The following is a 19,899-nucleotide window of genomic DNA, read 5'->3' as shown; positions in this document are numbered from 1 at the left end:
AATATCTGAAGAAGGTTGTGAACTTGAGTTCAGAAAGGCTGGTGAGAATCCCTTGCAGTGGTACTGGCCTGTTGAGAGAGCTTGTTGCACATGTGTAGCTTTTGTTAGTTTTGTAAATCTGTTCCAGAAGAAGAGTTGGTATTCCATAGGTACTGGGTGAATGAGAAGGAATTTGTTTTCAGTTCAGGAGTGTTCAGCAATGATAACTGGAAGAGCTCTGAGTAGGAAGGAGTTTGTATTAGTCTTAGGGGCTAATCAGAGTATTTCATTCAGTTGGAAATGTGCTTTCAGTGGGAAATGTTTATGGATGCCTGTTCTTTACAGCATATTTTAGTGATATGCCTGCTAGCTTTAGCTTTAAAAGGCAAGTGAAAAATCAAATGGAGTATGAGTTTAAAGTTAGCATTCCTGTTGTTGAAAAATGGTCATTACTTATTTTATCACATCACAAAGGTACCTTCCTACTGACAGCTCTGTGGGTCTCCTTGCCTTTCAGAATTTAAGGCTGCCATGTGTGCTTTAAAAAATGTGCTTTACACATTTTGTTAGTAAATATTTATTTTTCTCTGAAAACATTTGTCAAGAATATCAAAATTTAGTATTGTTATTTCAGATAATTTTAGGCATTAAATATTGAAGTAGTATTAAGTGTACAAAAAGCAGTGTAACAAAATTTATTTTCAAATTTTTAGAATCCTCTAGGAGGGTTTAATTAAAAGTGTCATACAATTATTAAAAATATGTATAAACTCAGCAATTGATTTTTTTATTATTTTTTCCCTTAAAAAAAGGAAAGCTGTGAGTTCTCTTCTTTGGGGTAAATTTCACTCTGTATCTTAGCTTTGGTGCAAGTCAGGATTTGTACTATTCCTCTAGGTTGTCATAGAAACACAGCTAACTGACATCTCAACTCAGGCTGCTCATGGTTTAATTTGTGGGTTTTCAAGATTATTAAAATTTAACAAAAATTATTGATTTGCTTTTATTAACACTGGCGTGTGTTTACTTTAGAAGTTCAAACTGCATAAAAGCTTTTCCTGGTAGAAAAATACCTTTAAAATTATTAAACCCTGATACTCTAAATAAGAGATCATCAAATTAATTTAATATATCCGAGTCGGAAGTGGTAATCTTAAATTTTTGAAAATCACCTTTATATTTCATTTTGTTTACAGTAAAGTGCTCCAACCTCACTTCAATTCACCTTTTAGCTTGACTTTTATTTAACATAGAAGATACCTGTCAAGAAAGCTTGAAATAGGTGCATCATCATGCCTAATATTTTGGAGTTTTCATTTTATTTACTTACTTTGAAGTCATGGCAGAATGCTGGCAGAATGCTTTGGTGCACTGACTTTTGAAAGTATATATTTTTTGTATATGCATGTGCAGAAAAAAATTACTTAGTTTTCACTCATAAATAAGACAGGTAAAACTTATTTACAGTAACTTTATTTAATGGTCCATGGATGAATGATTTTATGCAAACTACTCCAGAGACTAGAATTAACTTTTCATGTTGGTTGCACATTGGATGTCCTGGCCCCAGCAACATATGGGATCTTATAAAAACTAGATGACTGGAGTTCAATTTTTACTTTTATGAATTTATTCAATGATTGCCCATGCATTTCAAGTGTAATCTTTGTAAGCAATGTATAAAATGCAGTAATGTGTTAATTGTTATAATGGACACTTACTTCCTTACACCCTCCTTCCATCAAATGTATGCTTTTTACTTTGACTTTACCTCCTCCCTCTACCTTTTAGCCATTTATTAAGGATCTGTAGGCATGAGGAATTTGACTGATTTATATACAGACCTGTAATTTGACATTGTCATTCTGTCGAGTAACAACTTTGTTCAGTGTTAGATTTACTGAATAAAATTGTTTCTTAGTGGAGATTTTGACATCCCACTTCATATTCCTACGTCATGCACTGCTGACATCCCTGTATTAATCTCATTTGTATTCTGTCACAAAACTCTCTCGTAACATTTTAAAACACTGTCTTTGCAGCATATTTCTATAAGCAAGGGACTAGATATTGGGTGTCTCCATAGGTGTATATAGCTTTTTTGTGTTTTGTGTGAGGTTATGTACATGTTACCATATATGATGGTAGCGCACATAGTAAATGGCCGTACTATTTAACTTGGAAAAGACTGGCTTTAGTACTGCAAAAGCAATTTAAACAAAATGCATTTTTTTAACCTGTTAACATGTCTCTCTTCCAAATTTATTTTTTGCATCATGTCTACAAGAAAGTGTTGCACAAATACAGTTGTGCTGTAGGCTGATACTGTGCATTTTTAGGAATTGGAAGGCAGTGGTTGGTGGGAAATCAAGGCACTCCTTTAACTAGAGCACTGCACTGGTATATTCTGATTACTTAAGAATGAAAGATGTTTTATATGGAAAACATACTTGTTGGGGAACATGAAACAGAAAAAACTTATAAATATGATTGCCTGGCAAAAGATTTTGTGAATATGGAAACTATAAGCGAGATTGAAATAAAAGCAAGCTTTGAGATACCTTAGTTACTGAACGACTGGATAACAATGGTATGGCCAGCTGAAGGTAATCCCCTTTTGATGAAACAATACCCTCTGCTTGCAGACAGGTCCAAGAGTCAGAGCAGACCCTACTATCTGCAGGAGGGGTGCAAAGAGTAGATTTAGGGTTTAAAATGTAACACAGTATGGTAATGTAATGATTCTTATAGGCTATATGTAAATGCTATAGGATTTGTATCTTGTATTAGATTGGTTAGTGAGAATTAGAATATTCAACACAGAAGAAGACTTATTGTATGGTAATGGGAACCTCGTTCTTTACCTTCTCCCCCTCTCGGGCCTGCTCCGAGCTGTGACTGGCAGCTCCCAGTAGGGCCCCTGCACCGAGGCCCGTTGCAATAAACCGTAAGTTCCACAACCTGGCTTCAAGGATCTCTCTTCTCTATCCATCCTGACCATCCTGCCCCTTGTCGCTCCTACACCTACTCAGTGTTGATATATTCATTACAGTCAATAGCAAATGTGGGAGAATATTATTGCAGGTATACTGTTTCCCAGTGAGGACCAAGGGATATGTAAGCGTTTGTGTATGTCTGTGCATGTATAAGATTAACTGAGACTTACTGAAGCCTGTGGAATCTTTCTGGCTTTGTACTTCTGTAGACCAGCTGTTACAGATAGATGCCTATGACCAAAGAGCTATTTTGCAACTAGGATTTTCTTTTCCTAAGAGATAAGCATGTTGGGTCTTCTTTGAGCAATAAATTTGCTGCTTGGGGGTTTTTTTTTTGGTTTTTTTTTTGGTTTTTTTGGTTTTTTTTATTTTATTTTTTAGCTTGGATTCCTTTCTCTTCACTCCTTCCCCGATGGTCCTTCCTTGCATTTAAGTAGTGATGGGGTGATAATATCTAACATGCATGAAAAGAGAGAAATGCTTCAGTATTTACCAGAAAAAGATCCTAACATGCAGAAGATAAAGGTGATTCATAGGAGTATAGTGTGTCCAGATCCTCTTCCCAGAAAACATATTTATAGTATTTTTTTTTACCATAAGCCCATTGGTGGATTTTATACAATTAACTTATTCCTAGTGGATTCTTCTTATTTTTGTTCACAGCATTTTGCCCCTATCCTTCCTACAAAGGTGCAGCGTCTTGTAAAGGTCGTGAAGTTTCTTGTAACGTGCATGCTTCAGCTTTCATTTCATTGTGGCTACAGTGACACACTTTATTTTATTATCCTTCATTATCATATTCATACTTCTTGTATTTTACTTCTAAACTGCAAATTACTAACTTTATGTGACAAAGTACACATGCACATTTTTTCCTGCTTTTTAGATATCAAGTAAGTGCCTCCTACAGCTAAATTGACATGCTGCTATACAGACTTTGCATTCAAAACTTTGGAGTAAAAAGAAAAACCAGTAACAAAAAAGCACAGCCCAAACCCCTTCAGATGATTTAACTGTGAAAGTTTGGCTTTTGATTGTAATGGCTGTTGTGAAGAGATCACAGTGATCCATCTTCGCCTGTTGCTTTGTGATAGTTTTGGGGTATCTTTTAATTTGTTTTTATCTAAAATAAACTTCTAAGTATTTTTGTTGTTTTTTCTCTCTTGCTCCCTTTTCCTTACACTCCTAAAAATTTAGGAAGATGAGAGTGAAGAAGAACCTAAGCTCAAGTATGAACGGCTTTCTAATGGAGTGACTGAAATTCTCCAGAAGGATGCAGCCAGCTGCATGACAGTGCATGAAAAGGTATTATGTGACTTTGTGGCTGAGATACCACTTCTGCTTGGTTTTATATAGTTACCTGTGCTTATAGTGCAACAGTATATTTCTGTGTAGAAGTAATGCCAAATCTAGAGTTGCACTGCAAGGCAACAGTGACATAAACAAAATTTACCATTAACCTGTATTGAGAAATCCACATTTTCTCAGTGATAAAACGAGTAGTTCCCATGGTTCAATTAACAGCAGATTTCTCAGAATCAATTCCCTTCTTATTTGTATCAAGCATTTTTCAGTGGTAAACACATTTTCGCAATGTGGAAATGAGGTGAGAATTCAAGATGCAGTGATTTGTTAGATGAGATGTTTACATAAGCTACTAGAAAAATGCTCACTCTAATTTAATAATGAAAAGTATTAAGAACTGCAATCAGAATAGAATCCTAACTTTTCTTTATTCAGAAAGGAAGTTGGCATATACTGTGCTTATTTGTACAGCCGTGTCAGCAAAGATCAACTTGATCATGCCAGGAACATAGCATATATTTGGTTGTGGAAGACATGTTAATGCAGTGTAGAAGAAAGTAAATATTGTATTTTTTGTTTGCTTAGGCTTTACTTTTGGGGGGTGTCATACTAACACTTCCCTGTCCCCCTTCCCTGATTCAGTATGTTAAAAAGAGAGGAACTGCACGTGCTAGAGATTTTGATGCACCAGAGGGATGATAAGGATAAAGACATATCTTAATAGGATGATACGGATAAAGACATATCCTAATAGACAATGCAAAGTAAAGAAATTTTTAAAATAATTTATATTTTGTTCTTAAAAGAAATAAACTTCATATGATTCTTTAGTGACTTAAACAATTGCTTTTGTGTTTTATGAGTTTTCTTCTCTTTTATGCATACTGTAAAACATTTTAGAATATTGAGGCATTCTGAAGTGCAGCTGAAAATGTGAGTTAATGATTTGTCAGCTACTAGTATGTAAAACATAGTAGCTATTTTCTGAATATATAATTTTTCACAGCCAGTAGTATCTCCTTAACAGTTATTGTTGAGGGATCTATCTTTATTATTTGGCTATATTTTTAGATTGACTTGTGCTGTGTTTCTTTTCCTCAGAGGACTGTTGCTATGGCTCAAGAGGCTCTTAAGATGAAGCTTGTATTTTAATGGTGTGAATGAAAACAATAAGTCTTTTTAAAATGTTTTTGACAACTTAGAATTACACAGATATTTGGAAAATTGGCGAGCATTTCCTCTTTGTCTGTGGCCTGTTTCTGTTACCTTTTATTCCTGTATCTCAGGCAAATTTTGAAAGCCAAGAGTTTAACAGGATTTTTCTGTAAGGATGTGCACAGATACAGCTTTTGCTATAGTGTTACAAAGCATGACAATACAGGAAAACTGTTGAAGTATCCCAGTACTTTGAGTTTTCCAGCAAACTAGATACACTACTTATGAGAAGAATCAATATTGTTAGAAGCCAGGTACTGCAGTCTTTTAGGAATAGGTCTCTTGCAACAGAGAACTTAAAAATGAAGCTGGGTTATAGGTTTTGCAAGAGTATTTCAGTTTCATTCTGGTTGGTTTTTTCAGGATTTTTTTCCTGAACAAACAGGAAAAGCCCTGCTAAATGCAATCATTAGAAAAATTATGCAGTAATATGTAAAATATGACTCTGATTAAAGCACTTTGCTGGGAATCCTGAGATCTGGCTTCTACATTCAGACTAATTTCCCCTCAGAATTTATTTTTTTTTCATTTTTGCTGCTAAAGCATCGTATTTTCACCAGGCTTGCTGTCTGCACTGGATGACTAATCGTCATGGCACCTGGTGCATTCAAGCAGGCCTGTGCAGTGGAATAGTCATACCTAGTTATGTCTGCACACCTGATGTTTTATTAACCAGTATTGATTTTTTTTACCCGGGGGACTTTTTTCTTCCTGAAAAAAGGCAACCTTGCAGGAGTGAAAGGCATTGCAGGGAATGAATTTCTAATGAGCCCCTTCTTTCCCTTTCTTGCCTCCTTTTAATATAGCTTCATATTTTAAGTGCCTGAACAGAAATTTCATTTTAAGCAATTCCATTTTGATAAATCCTTTTAAACCTTGACTTTCTGTAAGGTTATTTTTTAAAGATTGTGCTGCCTGACTGACACGCTTAGCAGCGCCTGTAAATTTGAGCATTTCATTATAGGTTGCAATGAAGCATGCTCACATGCAGTGAAATACAGAGAATTGAGTAGCCTAGACTATTTCAGTAATACTGAAAGTGGGAGGGTGGGGGAGGGGGCAAATAAAAGAAACCTCTGTCATAAATCAAGTAGTACTGAAATTCTATCTTTTCTATTTAGGTGTAGTTCACATGGTTCAATTAACAGCAGATCTCTCAGAATCAATTTCCTTCTTGTTTGTATCAAAATAAGTTTGTGATAGTATGGATTTATGTCAAGATTTCTTTATTTTGCTATTATTTTTTAGAATGAAACTCCTGAGATTTCCAAGGAAGTGTATTTGTCTTGGGAGTATTCTATTTAGAAATGTTACAATGTGAAGGAAAGCAATCCCAGGAGTTATCTGTGTACTTAAATGCAGTGTCATAGACCTTCCATAATTCAACTGTATTTTACCAGGGGCTTACAGTTGGCCTTTTGCTGTGTTTGAACACTTTTTTTTAAATTTTAATAATGAAGAAGAATTAAAGATAAAGCTCAAAGGAAACATTAGGATTGAAACAAAGCTGCAGAAAGGATCTAGGAACTATTTCAGATCTCTGTTGGTTCTTGCTCTCATGCTGCATTTTTAATTTGCTGCCACAGTCCATCAGCTGGTGTATACAGACTGCAGACCCACCATTAGTTGTCAGTGGATGAGGGTCCTCATGACTCATTCTGACAGCTAACTTGTACTATCACAGTAATATGGGCTTGAAGCCCTGCTTTATTCTTTGGGTACAGTTAAAATAACCTTTCTTTATAGAAAGTGGTGGGCTTTTTTCTTTTCCCCAGTGTTGCTAATCCTGGAGTTCATTTAGCATTGTAGTATTTCTTGTGGTGTCTTTGTGTTTATGTGATCAATCTCTTTCTTTCACAGTTTTTGGCACTGGGAACACATTATGGCAAAGTTTATTTACTTGATGTCCAGGGGAACATCACACAGAAGTTTGATGTTGTAAGTATGATATTATTCAGAACCCACTTACAGGCATGTAAAACTGCTGCAATGTACCAGTTAACGCTCATGCTGCAGTAAGTCAGTTACACGCGCAACTACACTAATGCATTCCATAACATACAAAACAATGGATGGTCCTTGCAAAAAGAAGTTATGCTGGATGTCTTTGCGGTGAGCACATCTCAGTTTATATATAGCAAACTTCTTCATGTAGCAGAAGAGGAAATACATATTTATGATTGCAACTGTCTATTAAAAATGGAACCCGGAAACTCATTACTTCCATAAGGCATGAACCTGTTCATTAGCTGACTACTGTCAATTATTAGTTTGTGCACTGTCACCTTATCTAGTTGCCACAAGTAATTGAAAAGTGATGACCTTGCTGGCTCAGTTTATCAATTACAAATATATAATGCTAGTATTTTATGTAAATGTTTTGAAGTTTGAATTATTAAGGGATTGTATTGATTGAAGGAAAAGAAGAAGCCTTTTTCCTTATTGTGCTTTGTGGTATCAGATGAATAAAATGCTAAATTTAAAGCTCTGTTCTAGAGTATTAAATGTTCCTTTTTATTGTGGATATTAGTTCATTAGTTTCCAATTCCCTGTCTTTCTTGGGGAGTGGAAGGAAAAGAATTAGAATTTTTTTTCTCCTCAGGTCTTCAAAAATGTTAGTAGCCAAGAACTGTTTTTTCATAGCAGTATAAGCACTAGCCATAGAAACCATCACAAGATGTGGACATGTTTGCAAAGAGAATATACATTCTAAAGCTGACACAGCTGCATGGAAGGGATCAAGCGTTTGTTTATATTTTTGAAAAATCTAATTATGAATTGTGCAAGGGAGTAGAGCATAAACTTAAGTATAAACTTAAGGTGCACCTCTTGAAGGAATTTTTAGATTTAATTTTAGTAAGATTGACAGCGACCTTACTGGAGATTCATTAAATTCAAACTAATTATGAGCTTCTATTTATTTTAATTTTGTATGTTCATCAGCCCTGCAGCTGAGAATGCTGATTGCATTTCAGAAGAGGAAAAGCTTTTGGTGTCTCCCTTGCAATTCTGATTACATGCATGCTTCTTGATAGAATTTCTCTGGGAAGTAGGAGAAACTTCTCTATTTGAGGCAGGTCAGATTAAAAATACCTGAATTATTGTCTTCCATTGCTGCAGTAGAAGACAGAGTCAGAGACTCCCTTAAATGAAGTGCAGATTTTGTATTGAGTCTGGCATTAACTGTCCTAAGCTTGTATTTGTTCCATTCACTATGGAACAAATTTTAGTTGTAGAACAATCTTCTTCTGTCCACCACCAATGCATGTTCTCTCACGCTGGTTCCGAGAGATGAAATCATCCTTCTGTGAAGACTTAGGGAACTGCCTAGGTGTAGAGCAAGGAGCAAGGGGACCTGTTACCTGCTAAAGTCTATAAAACAAAATCCCTGCATTCTCTTTATACGCACCTTCCCAAATTTGCTGGTTTTTTCTTTGATTTTCTTTACTAAAAAGTCCTACCAGCGCCTGCTGGGAGGGTGGTTTCTTATGAAGTTGGTGTTGGACTATAAAGTTACTTTCTGCTCAAAGATGTTACTTTTCCAAACTTAGCGGCTTCAGCATGATTTTTGTGCTGTGTCTCTTGTAAAGATGACAATGATTTCTTTTGAAACTATTGTTAGAGTACAAACTGCTTTTTGAGCTGGAGAATAGGAAAAATAAGTGTTTCTTGGATTCTACTCTTAATGTTTATATCTCTTTTTGTAATGTACATGTCTCCGCTGCAATAGATTATATCATTGATTAGTTGGAAATGGTGCTTCTTTTTTCTTTTTTTCCTCTTTTTTCTAGTTTGAAGAAGAATGATTTTTCTCTAGCACCACTTGTATTTATAAGAAAAGTTTCTTGAGGAACTACGAACTGTTGTAGAACAGAACAGGCTGCCTATGTGAGAAGAAAGCAGCTCTATGATGCACGTGGCTGCTTAAGCTGAGAAGTTTTCTGAATTAATAATGTCAGCTGCTGAAACCATAGGCAGGTTATTTTTCTGCACTGGCTGCTGTATGCCAAAATGTTTTCCTTCCAACCTGAACTTCTGAAGATGTTGAATTGCAGACTAGAGGCATCACTACAAAAGATTCACTGGGGGTCTTCATTCCGTTCTCTCCTTCTAATGCCTCTTTATTGTCTCTCCTGGGGAATTTGCATTAAAGTATTGCCGTGATATAAATCCCAAATAAAACCTAACCCTTTCTGGAAAAAAAAAAGGGAATTACTTCCTGAAGTCACGCAGGAACAAAGCATTTATTGTAAATGTGCTGGTGAAGACTGTTTTCACTAATGGTGTTTTTTCTGGTTCTTTTTCTCTGATCCAAAAAGAACAAATTCCTTCTCAGAACCTTTTTCATTGGTGAAATGGCATATACAGCTCTATCTTGAAGTTGTTAATAGGGGAAGTACCTGTTGTTACTGATTATTGGAAATTAATATTGTATAGAATTTTTTCTGAATAAAATAGCAGTATTATCACTGAAATATTTTAATTGTTTGCAGTAAAGAGTGTGCCTGGGGAGTGTCTTTTATTATTTTTCTTTTTGAAAAGATTTTTTCAGTAGATGTTTTCTGTCTTGTGACATTGCAGAAATTAATAGTAAGGATAGCAATGTGGTGCCCTTTGTGTGAAAGAAAACAGTTACATAAGGAACTGTACTTCATCTGAGTCTGAGTCTTTATCTCCATTTTTCAGCGGGTTGTTTTGGTTTTGTTTTTTTTTAAAGAAAAGCTGGGATGTGAAAAAGCTATTTTTTTATACATCTGTTAAATCTGTAATTAGCAAAAACGAACCATACATGGGAAACTTAAAAAGCTACTAGATCCAAACACTGTTAGTATGTAAAATAAACCAGAATTAAGCAAGAGGGTTTTTTAAAGCATTTTTTAAAAATTCATTTTAATGCCAAGTGCATATTAAATATTCTTAGAAAATACCATTACTGCTCTCTTAGTCCTCTTGATTTCCTCTTTTTCTTTCCTAATTTTAGGAAGCCATGTTAAAAAAATATAAATGGTCTTGGAAATTGAAGATATAAGAATTTTTGCTTTTATAATAAATCCTTTTTTTTCCATAATGCATCTGCATTTGAGCCAAATTGTAAAAAGTAAAAAGGTACTCATATCAGAGGATTTGCAGCAAAATGAGGGAGAAAATTCACCAGTGTGTTGTATTATCTCCGGAATGGCCAAGTTTTGAATGGCAGGTATTCTCTTGTATTAGGGTTCAATGCATTGAGTGAGATGAAATGTGTCAAATACACTGAAAATTATTACTAAAAGGCAACAAGAAGAGGGAAGAAAAGCCTACTAATTCCACTGACAAAGGATGATGCAGGACTGATTCACAGCACGTTAATTCCAAATGTCTCTCCATCTTTCTTTCCTTCTTAGACTGTCTACAATTTATTCATATAATTATTGCCTGAACTGATATCCTGTGGATTAAGGATTTGTAGATATGAAGAAAACTGTACAAACATGTTTAGTTACGTAACAAATCAAAAAGCTTTCAGAGGGCAAGAAAACCTGTCCCCATTCCGGTCTTCTCATAAACATCAAGCTTAAAGCAAAAGTGGTAAGAAGTCTTGGATGGTGCCAGTGATAGTCTGTTAGATAGGGGAAGATTGCCTATTTTATAAGTAACGCGGTTTTAAATGTTTAATGTATTGAACGTGTTTCAGTAGTGATGCATGAGTCTAGAAAATTATGTAAATAGTGGTTTAAAGCTTCTCTTAATACAAAGAAATTGAAGTCTTTTAGCCCGCAACAGCTATTGTGAGCTATTCAAGACTGCTAGAGTTTCAGAAAGAAACCTCCTCACAGCATGTCTTTTTACAATGTATTTCTTTCCTTGCCTTGTGGTTATTTTTGTGATTGTCTCACATTGTGTAGCACTAGCTTTTTAATTATCATTTTTTTATTGGAGTGATAGTAATGTAAAAACACTACGTCATCTCTGCTACCATGAAGGCTTGAAAGGGAGTTCCTTCTGTGATGGTATTATTGCCCTTGGGTGTATTGAAGTTACAGCACTCACCAATCTCTGGAGCAAGACCTTGGTTGAAGGTCAGTGTGTGGCCTACTGGTTTTGCTGATAACTCAGCAGGTTGCAAAGAAAACCAAGGTTTCAGTTGACTTGTTGCCTCTTGGCAAGAGTTTAATTGTTAACAACAAAAAATATTTCTGACAAAGAAACAGCTATTCTTAAGCACTAAGTGCTGCTGCTAGCAATGGTACAAAACCTGCTAACTGCTGTAGGAGATTAAGCAACATCTTTCAATGGGGAAGGTAACTTAGCTTTTCATTGTATAATGAAGTTGCTTTGGATGGAACTTTGCATGAGAGTTTGAGACTAAGATGATGTAAATATCGCTTACTTTGACAAGCTACTTAAAAGTCCCTGTTTATCTTTAACGATATCATTTTAGTTGTTAGTGTCAGACTATGTAGGAAAACTTAGGAAGTGAAGCAGCAGAATTTAAAGATCTGGGTAGCTTTCTGTTAGGATTTGCATGGTGTTACTGTGCCTGTTAGATTTGAAGCTGAAATCCTGTTTTACTTATAAAACCAAGTATTCTATTTTAAGTGAGAGTTCCAAAAACCAAAATAAAAATTATGGTTTTGATAGAAGCAAGTGTCTATGCAAAGGACAGGTTTCCTTCTCATCCCTGGGACCTCCCAACCAAATGGGTGTTGCATTGTTATGTCTTAAATGCTTTATGCCACCGCTAGCTCTTTCAAATGTAAAAAATTTATACAAATGTCATCTTTTGGGATTTTTGTCTTAAGTCTTGAGTGTCTACACCCAATTTAATATCAGTTCTGCTTCTCTCTGTCTGTCTTTTCATTTTAACTGCAAAGGATTTGGAAATCCAAAGGTTTTTACAGTAGTTGTGAGAAAAATTCAGATGGCTTTTGAGTCTGGCCTTTTTGTATAAAGGGTTAAAAAGTATGTTTTATATGTTTATTCTGGTACTGTGCTTATTAGGTTGCTTGTGACATGAACTGTTTCCAGTGGGAACTGTGGAGCTCTTGAAGATTCAGAACCATCTTTGGCAGGAATCATGGTGTGCCTGTGGTATCTTGCATAGACTGGCAGAAATTTTGGCGTCATGATCATTATTCCATAGATCTAGAAAAATTTCTTGTCTGACAAAACTGAAATAAGAAAAAAACAACCTCTTGTACATGTTTTACGCATCATCTTTGTACTATTTTGTCTGACTTTCCTTTGAAAGGAGTATTGCTTAAATTTTTAGTTAACCAAAAAGATCAAAGGGATATGGAAGGTATTTGTTACTAATAGAAATGTTGTTTGGAATATGGATGAAATGTGGGAGTTGTAAACAATTCTAGAATCACTTATAATTAATTTTTGTAGCTCAAAACTGAGAAAGTGTCACCGTTTCATTCAATTATTCTTTCAGGATTGTATTTTCAATAACCGTAGCTTAGTGCAAAATAATGTAAAAATTTTAGCCGGAGGTATGGGTTCAGCTACAGAAAATCTTGTATGGTACAGTCATTTATTTCTTGAATGTTGTTAACTTACACAAGTCAGATGTGTGCTTGTACTGCAGCAAACAGTAACATGTATGCAGTCAATCTCATTAATTTCAGTTGAAGTATGAAGTTCATGTACTTTAGTAGCTGATTTTGGAATAGTAGTTGTTTCTGCCTTCTCTTTTGAACTCTTGACTAGCAACTAGGTTGCCCATGTCCCTTTTTTGAGAAGAATTACAGCCCCATCTTTAGACCAAATAGTCCTTCTACAACTTCATTACCCTTCAAATGCATATTGTTTTCCTTAAGCATTGGAAGAAGCCTCCTTTTTTGTTCTCCAGTATTAATCACTTTACCTCAGACTGGGTATCTTGTTGTTTGTCAGTTGCATTTCATGACCAGCTCTAAATGTTTAAGGTACCTTAGCAGCCCTCTTTAGTGTCACTGACTTCGGTAGAAACCTGTTATGTCACCTTTTAATGAGGTGAAGGACTGTGTTTACATACTGTTCTGTCACAAGCATCCAGACATAGGAAATAGTTCACTTTCTTTTGACTTGGTAGGGTGCTGTCGTATTCTGCATATTTTTTTTTAAAAAAAAGCATTGAATAATCTACGGTGAAGACATTTTAAAAGGGGAGAATGCAAAACATAAAGGACATTAAGGACATTACTACTGTAGTATTTAATACAACATTGTTGATCAATGAAAGGGCAACGTTTCCAATTTGTTTTCTTTTTTTCACCAGACCTTGTTGCTTCTTATTTCTGTGGAGGATCAAACAGAGGACCTTACTGTAATTCTGCAAAGTAAACTTACATGTGGCACTTTCAGACAGTTTTGAGCAAAATTATTTGTGATGTTATTTGCTGCTAGATGCAATACAACAGTTATTAAGATACATCAAAATCATCAAAACAGTTTTTTTTTCCTTTTAACTCTTTCACCATCCAGAGGTAGTAATATTTGCTGTTTGAACGTGTATCACATCTCAGGGCTATTTAGAAAGTGGACCACTGTGCCACATTGCTCTGGAGTTTTATTGGCACCAATGAAACAGCGAGTTTCAGGTAGCACTAATTAAGTGTTTTCATAGAAGACTGGTAACTCAGATGTGCATTTTCTAAAACCTAATAACAATTAAAATCACAGGGAGGATTTGGAGAGATTTGATTGTAAGAAGCTAGTGTACTGATGATTCCTAGGGCTGTTTTCCTTTCAAATGGGGTATTATACCTGGATGGTGTTTTTGTCCATAGGGAATGCAGGCACTTATGTGCATATATAGAATAATAGTAGTTTGCCTGTCAGAATTATTAAGAGTCCAGGCATTAATAAAATATTATTTACATTAGAAAATGTTTTCCTGGTTAGAAAGACTGAATTCTGGAGGACAATGTTTTTTATACAAGTTGACATTAATGATAGGGCTACAGTCCTTTGTTTCCATTAACAATAAAAATACAGCACTGTTAAAAATAGATAATGACATAACATGGGGCATAATACGATGAGCAAAACATGAAAGCAAAACCAAGTAGTTTTTTCTATGGAGAAGACATAACTGATAATGAACTTAAAAATTCTAATACAGATTCCTTTCTGGAGGATGAGACTTTCTTGTTTTAAAAGACATGCCAGTGTGTATAGTACTTTATTGCACTTGTGATGGAATATTAAACATGTACAGTCCAGATTTGCCCAGTGTCTGGTGTTAATACCCTCAAAATGGCTGCTGATAAAAGTATCTACTGTCAAGTGACCATCTCCACTGTGATGGTCTTCACTGTTGAAGAAGTTAGTTTCACTCAGTGTCCTCTGACACAGAGAAATAAAGATATAAGAAACATCAGAAATTGGTATTTTGGTGTTGGAAGGTTCACCACTGTAATCCTAAACTGGCTGCTAATTGAAGTCTAGTTGTTGAAGGTCCTGGCAGTTTTATGAATAGGAGCTTTGAAATGTCAGCAATGTAAAGATGGAGTGAATTAATGTGTTTGCTTTTTTTATCTACTTTAAATAAAGTATGATATACAATCAAATGTACACTTCACTGGTATTGAAATAGAGCCTCTTTGTATGTAAATGCATTGAGGAATTTGCACAGGATCAATTAATCTTCATCTTTAGCCTTCCCTATCGTACTGTCAGAATGAGGATATGGCATATGATATACTGCTTACAGAAAATTACAGCGCACTTCGTAGTACACAGTTTCTACCAGTGTGAGTACTCTCTATCTCCCTCCATCTTTTTGGTTTGCATATGTTTTTAGGATCCTGACAAGACATCCAATATTGACTGAGTATCTCTGGTGGACTTGTGAGACTTTGCCAGATGTTTATAACTGCAAATAAAGAAAGTTCCAGAGTTGGTGTCCAAAGAGAATACAATGCTTTCAGTAATCAGAAAATGTGTTTATTATTGTATGTAGCTCTGACTTATGGTAGTCTGTATCAGTGTTGGTAACTGAAAATTTACATGGAAAATGACACTATGGCTGTAGGTGTTGGCTGAGCTTGAGCATTGATAACCCAGTGTAATATTTAACTATGCCAGGAATAGAACTACTTATGTTGTTTTCAGCCAGGAAAGGTGTCTTGGTTTGGAAAGACAGGAGTCTCTTAAGGAAGGCAGGAGCCTCCCCTGAAATGGAGAATGTAAACCCTCCTCACATTTCTGAATTGCTATAATTTTAAATTAAGGGGCTCTCAGGTAAAGATATGGGAGTAGGAAATAACAGTTATTTAATAGGGAGGAAAAAAAATAAAATAAACAATGCAGTCTACTAGAACAACACTGACAGAGTCAGAACCCAACCTGACACCCTGTCGGCCAGGGTGTTCGTGGTAGTCTGATTGAAAATGTGGCTGCAGTCCTCTGAAGTATCAGGTGTGGTTCTGTTGGAGCAAGGGTAATCTGTAGAGAAGGATGTAGTCTTCTTCTGAAGATCTAGGAGGAAGAGGCAGCTGCTGTTCTTCTGGGGAATCCTGTGGAGAAAAGCTGCCCTGGAGTTTCAGAATCTCAGAGTTTATCGGGGGTAGCAATGCTTGGCTCCTCCCTCTGGGCGGAGCATCTCACAATGGGATGTTATAGTTCTTATCAGTCATGCACTGATATTCAATAGCCTGTTATCAGCAGAGGTCCCCTCCCGAGGGAGGTGTGAATGTGGTCATTCAAAGAGAGAGATAAGGCAAACTGCTCACTTGACAAGGTAATCAGCCATACAGATGGTAATGGAAAACATCTTGCATGCAATCTTCAACAAAAGGGAATTAATTTCCTTATAATATTTCTCCATCTGTCTGATTCCATAAGTGGAGATATTTTCACTGATTTCACTAGCCACTGGGTTTGGATCATTTTCTGTAGCATAGTACTTGACAAGCCAAAATAATTGGGAAAAGTACTTACTGAAGTTTTCCATTGCAGGAGTTTACAGAAAGAAAAAAGAAAAAAAAAGAGACCTATGAAGAAAATAATGGCCCTATGTGGAATGTGTGGAGAAACAGTGTTTCCAGGCTTCATGGGATGATGTCTTCTACCTTGTGTTAGGTCAGAGAGTGGGATGAGCATCACGGCTGTTCAGAAAACCTTCCTGGAAATTATGTTGGCACAACAGTGCATAAGCCCTAAGCAGAATAGTCAACAGCCCCTTTGCTTCTTCAAAAGTTGTTTAGTGGATGCACCAATAAATTAATCTCTAAAAAGAAAATATCTCCTAACAAGAGCTTTCACTGGATGTCCTGCTTGGCCTTTTTCATTAGTCACATTTCTGAAATGTGGCTTATCAAGAGATGGAGTAAAATCTCATACTTTCCACTTCAAGGATGAAATTCTACAAAATTCTGTTAAATACATTAATGACGGTGATAATGTTCTGTTGGAAACAGGCAGTAAAAGTGCCTCTTAAGTTACATCCTCAGAGTTTTAGATATGTTTTGGGGACTGTTCTTCAAAGCCCATTTTAATAATTCAGCAGCCTCTCTTGAAAGTTTATATTTAAAGATGAATTCTCACAAGTTCATTGTGTTTGGCAAACTATTCTGAAAAGAAAGCAGTTACAGATATTGGTGAGGTGAACCTCTACATTGCCTGGAATAGTCTTTCTCCCCAGGGGGTGTTGGGTTTTCCAAGAAAGATACATCTATCACCAGCAGACTTTCCTCAGCCCTCCCCCTGTACTTCAGCCTTCTCCATGGCTCTGTGATTGGGAATATTGCTTCATATTCTCAGATGGCTTTAATACACAGATAGCAACAAAGAAGTAGGGAAAGGCTTAGCACTTGAAATTGTTGAAGAGCCGCTACAGTTATACAGAGGATGGCAAAGGGGATCTGGAGGGAGAAGGAAATGGGAGTAGTTTGCTTATTTTGGCACAGAGTTCCCAGGAGGATGTCTCCTTACACAGCATTGTTTTAATATAAAAGAGATTTTTCTTTGGATCCGCCAGGAATTAGCTAACAGTTCGATTCTGCTAGGAAGTATAGATTTCAGTATAGATAGTATTTCAGTGATAGCTTTCAGTATAGATTTGGTTTTGGTGATAGTTCCATCAATCCTAAACAAGCATTCTGATTATCTAGTAACTACGAGAGATTTAGGGAGATCCCTTGTTAATATTTTTTTTCCCCTTGGATTTTTTTTTCTTAGTCTCTGTAGTTGACAAACAAGGTTAAGGGATTCACTGATGTGGAAAATATTGAAATCACTGTAGGCTTTTTGTTCTTTCTCACTGTCTTAGACTACATTTGAGAGACTTCTTGTCCTCATATTCCCTTAGTTTTAGACAAGCTTTTGAGATCTTTGGTTTTTGTAGATAAGGTCTGCCTTCCTGCAGACAAGATAAAAGTTAATGTTGTTATTGTTCTGTGCCCCAGACCTTGTCACTCCCCTGAGCCTTCCCCTCTCCCTTCTCTTCTAACCAACATAATCTCCCATTTTTCATTTGGAGAATGACAGATTCAAGAGTGTTATAGGAAATGCAATGGAGCAATAGTTCCCACCAGAATTTCGTTGCTAATATTGTTTAACTAAACCTCTTTGGTGTGGATATTAGTAAATTTTCAGCAAATGAAACTTCAGATGTTGTAAACATAGAGTATGCTACTTCATTGCAGGCAGTGGTGAACTTCTTTTTCTTTAACTCCTACAGCTGCATTTTCAATTTAGACTTTTGTGTTATTGTGCTTTGTTCCTCAGCTACGTGTAAATACATAAGATATGTGTGTACTTCTGTCTTTTTATGCGTAAATCATGGTACAGCATCAGAATTTGGGTTTCAAGATGCTTTTGCCTGTGTTGTATCAATGAAATTGTAGAAATATGTGAAATACATGTGAGTCAGTGCAACACTACAGCATTTGGGGCAAGAAAAGTGCATAGGTTCAGTTTCTTTTTAAAGGCAGTTCCTCAGTACAAGAGATCTCTGGGTATGAGTGTTTTGAAGTCAAAAGAGATGGGACATAACATATAATAGAGTTGTGCTTAACTGTTGCTGAGGATTTGGGGTGCTTTTCAAAGCCAGTTCCTCATCCTACATAGAGCAAGGTTTGTGTTTTGTGAGGATCTTAGCTTAGTTATGACAATAACTGAGGTGGTTTCTGTTTGTAAATCAATATTTTACACTTGGATACCTCCACCATGGTGGAAGTAATACAAACATAATAATGGTAGTCCATACTCCAGTAAGCTAACCACGTATACAACCAAGTATACAACCGTGGGTTGATTGATCATACTGCTGTACGTTGGAGTTTTACATGCTTGTTTATGTGAATGACATGCAGATGAAACATGAATAAATGAAAAGTAGGCACATTTAGGAGACAGTTTTTTTATTACAATGCAACTATGTACATGCAGTTTGCCTTAGTATGGAGAACAGCTACATAATCATTGTGCAGATCCAGACTGATAGTCATGTAGCAGAAAAGACCCTTAGATGGTTTTCCTCTTTCAGTATATATATATGTATGTGTATGCACAGTATCGCATCCCTCTGAGGGAAACTACAGGGAGTTCTTTTAGAAATGGATGGTCAGGAACTAAATTAAGCCAAACAAGGCAAACGTTGTATCTGAGGACTGTTTATTGGTAACAAAAAAAAAAAAAAAAAAAAAAAAAAAAACCAAAAAGAATAGGGAGTTGCCCAAACGAAAGAGGGTGGAAAAGACAGAAAAGAAGGAAGGAAAATGGAAAAGGAGGGGGAAAAGGCAGGGAGAGGGAGGGGAGAGGAGACAGAGAGGAAAAGAGGGCATTGCCACCTGTGAGTCCGGGGAAGTGCCGCTGGTGTCCAGGCGGCGGGCGGTGTGCGCGCTGCCTGCCTGTGCAGGGCTGGCTCCTAACGAGCCGACACGACTCTCGGAGAGGTGCGGCTCCACAGGCATGGATCCCACAGCGATGGCACAGACACGCGGGGTAGGCGCTCCAACTGGAAGCTCAGGACCCTGGACAGGGTCGGTGCGAGCATCACAGTACCGGGCTTGATCGGAGCGGCCGGGTTGAACGCAAGTAGCTCAGGCAAGGATGCACAGGCGAAGCGACAGGGTGGTGGTCAGGGACACGGGGAGGCAGGACAGGCGCGAAGGCGAGCAAGAGTCAGCGAAGGCAGAAGAGCCAAAAGGCAGGCTGGGGTCAGGGCAAAGGAGGGAGCAAGCAACCCAGCAAGGGCACAGTGAATCCCTTAGCAGGCTGAAGCCAATGGTAAAAAGCAAGTCTCAAAAGCCCCCGGCCACAAGACAAGTCCTCAGAAAGACACGAAAAGCATAAAACCCAAAAGCCCCTCAAAGGAAAAAAGCATAGTCTCCGAAGCCCCCCACTGCTCATGGTGCAATTACTTTTTATGCTCTCTGGCTCTTCCCTAAGCCTGCCTGCTGGTTGGAGACCATTGGCCCAGTCTAACCTT

General features: G+C 36.8%; 1 protein-coding gene across 1 annotated transcript in view; it reads left to right on the top strand.

Moving 5' to 3' along the window:
- The window catches only part of VPS41 (VPS41 subunit of HOPS complex), a 110,413-nt gene that overhangs the window by 15,920 nt on the left and 74,594 nt on the right, over positions 1–19,899 (top strand). Inside the window, exons 2-3 of the mRNA XM_005425684.2 lie at positions 4,173–4,280; positions 7,356–7,433. Coding sequence (XP_005425741.1) covers positions 4,263–4,280; positions 7,356–7,433 — 96 coding nt within the window. The 5' untranslated portion in view covers positions 4,173–4,262. The remainder of the gene's footprint in view (positions 1–4,172; positions 4,281–7,355; positions 7,434–19,899) is intronic.

This window comes from Geospiza fortis, unplaced genomic scaffold (assembly GCF_000277835.1).
Source record: "Geospiza fortis unplaced genomic scaffold, GeoFor_1.0 scaffold265, whole genome shotgun sequence".
In the NCBI taxonomy this organism is placed as follows: Eukaryota; Metazoa; Chordata; class Aves; order Passeriformes; family Thraupidae; genus Geospiza; species Geospiza fortis.
Note: the sequence above shows the minus strand (reverse complement) of the source record. Positions and strands in the feature narration are given on the sequence as shown.